The 2,124-nt window shown below is 50.3% G+C and overlaps 1 protein-coding gene across 1 annotated transcript; it reads right to left on the bottom strand.

Annotated features, from left to right (window-relative positions):
- Window positions 1–968: 968 nt before the first annotated feature.
- On the bottom strand, window positions 969–1,859 carry LOC100856614 (protein NipSnap homolog 1-like). The gene is given in 1 exon segment (XM_038586551.1): window positions 969–1,859. A coding segment is annotated over 1 exon segment (849 nt). The 3' UTR covers window positions 969–1,010.
- Between the last annotated feature and the right edge of the window lie 265 nt (window positions 1,860–2,124).

Here is a 2,124-nt window from a genome sequence, read left to right as displayed (position 1 = left end):
GTTCGTGAGGTGTAAGGATCACCAAGGAGGCTCCCAAAGTCACTGACCCCATGCCACATACCCAGTGGCCCAGTAGAATGTGGGTTGGGCTGATAGAATATGAAGAGAGAAAGGAATGCATGGTGAAGGAAATAGGCCCCAGCCTTTTCCTTCACCTGCAGGAATGAAAAAAAAAGGGGGGGCAGGAGACTCCCTACACAGAAGGGCTGAAACTACACAGTCAAGTTCTCAATCTTATATTGGGAGAAAGAGATGGGCCTCTTTCCAACTGTCTTGTTTTAGGAACCCCTCCCCTGGTGGTCTTCTGTAACCTCTATTCTATTTTCCTGTTTCCGTTTTCCAAATTCTGCAGTTCAAATCCAAGTTCTGAATTCTGTTCTACCTTCTAGGTTCATGTCCAATTTTGTGACCCAGATTCTTCCCAGCTCCCATCCCCTTTCCCAGACTTTCTAAGTGGAATATGAAGGACCTCGTCCTGACGGTGCTAACTTGAAGGTTTTCCCTTTTACTTCTTGAGGCAGTTTTAGGCTTTTCCCTGACAGGAGGGACTTGGCTCAGACTTTCCAACCAGTAGGTGGCCCAGTGGAGACCAGGGAATTCCAGAGAGCCAGGCCTGACTAGTTCATCTCTAACCACTGGACACATTACATTTTGTGCAACGAAAGCTTAACTGAGGCCTTCCATAGTGATAACTGGAGACTGGTGGCCTTGAGATGAGGAATCTTAGGGGGAAATGTGAGAAGACATAAAAGGTTGCTGTTCTTCATTCAGAGAAACTAAAAATTGCTTCCAGCACAAGGGATGGGGTGAACAGAGAAGGTGGGAAGGGTCTGGGCAGAGCAGCAAGACCTCAGAACCCTGTCATCCTTCAGCTTCCCCTTGTCTGAGCTGAGCATGCACCCCCAGAGTCCTCCCAGATCTGAGAGAAAACCAAGACAGCAGGACTGGGAGGTTGTCTGTCCATGGCTGCCCTGAGGGAAAAGGGGAAGGAGGTGGAGGCAGAGGCAGCATCACTGGAGAGGCCAGATCTTCGAAGGGATCATGATCCGAGACTCCATGTGTCGCACCAATGGGACTGTGTAGTAGATATTTTCGTCCCAGCCCCTCTTTCTCCAGGCAGCATTTCGAGTCTCTTCCCGAGATTGCAGGTCTTTATAGGCCCAGAGATGGTGTACAACGTAGAGCTCTCCTATCTGCAAGAAGAAGTCGCCTACTGCCTCCTGGTTCTCTTGCCGGTACTTGATTGCCCGAGCCCAGTTGTTTCCCCACTAAATCATGGTTCCTGGCTTGAGCTTGTATGTCCTCAGCTCATAGATGTTGGGGCCTGCTCTGGGCTGTGGCTCATTCCAGAAGCTGAACTCAAGGAGCATCTGGTTTCTCCTCGACAGTAGCATCTGGCTCCGCTCTTTTTGGAACTCCAGGTACTCCTTGTTGCTTTTGAGCTTGTTCATGCAGTCCATGAGGACTGGATAGCAGCCTGAGAATCGCCACAGGTGTACTGCCTGGTCCTGCTCCCCGTACCATGTGTTCCAGTTGCCCACGAACGAGCAGGGGTAGTCCTCATCCAGGTGCAGCTTGGGCAGCACAGCCTCTGTCAGGCTGTTGTAGGCATCCAGACATTCAGGCTTCACATTGTGAAACTGGATCTTGTAGAGGTTGCTGGTTTCCGTCTTGGACAGCAGGGTGGAGTGGGCATCCTTCCAGGGATCCACCTTGTGCACAGAGAGGGAGCGGAACCAGCTACCTTCATTGTCCTTGGAATAGAAGCATGCAGCAGCCGCGACATCCCTGGCACGGGGCTTCGGGCTCCCCAGCAGCCGCTGCGCGGCTGCAGAGATGCTGCACAGCCACAGAGCCATGTTGGAGCGGCGCAGGTTCGCTGATCCATGTCTTGTCTGCATCTCAGATTCCCAATATAACATTCATTCCCTTAAGGCTTTTAATGTGTGTCATTCCTCTTATCAAAGTTTTCACTTTAAAAAGGTTATACTAGAGGTTTGCTGGAGGGGAGGTAGGTGGGGAGTTGGGTTAATGAGTGATAAGTATTGAGGAGGGCAACTTTTGATGTACACTGGGTGTTATATGTAAGTGATGAGTCACTAAATTCTACTCCTGAAACTAATA

Source organism: Canis lupus, chromosome X (assembly GCF_011100685.1).
Source record: "Canis lupus familiaris isolate Mischka breed German Shepherd chromosome X, alternate assembly UU_Cfam_GSD_1.0, whole genome shotgun sequence".
In the NCBI taxonomy this organism is placed as follows: domain Eukaryota; kingdom Metazoa; phylum Chordata; class Mammalia; order Carnivora; family Canidae; genus Canis; species Canis lupus.
This window is presented reverse-complemented; position numbering and strand designations above follow the sequence as displayed.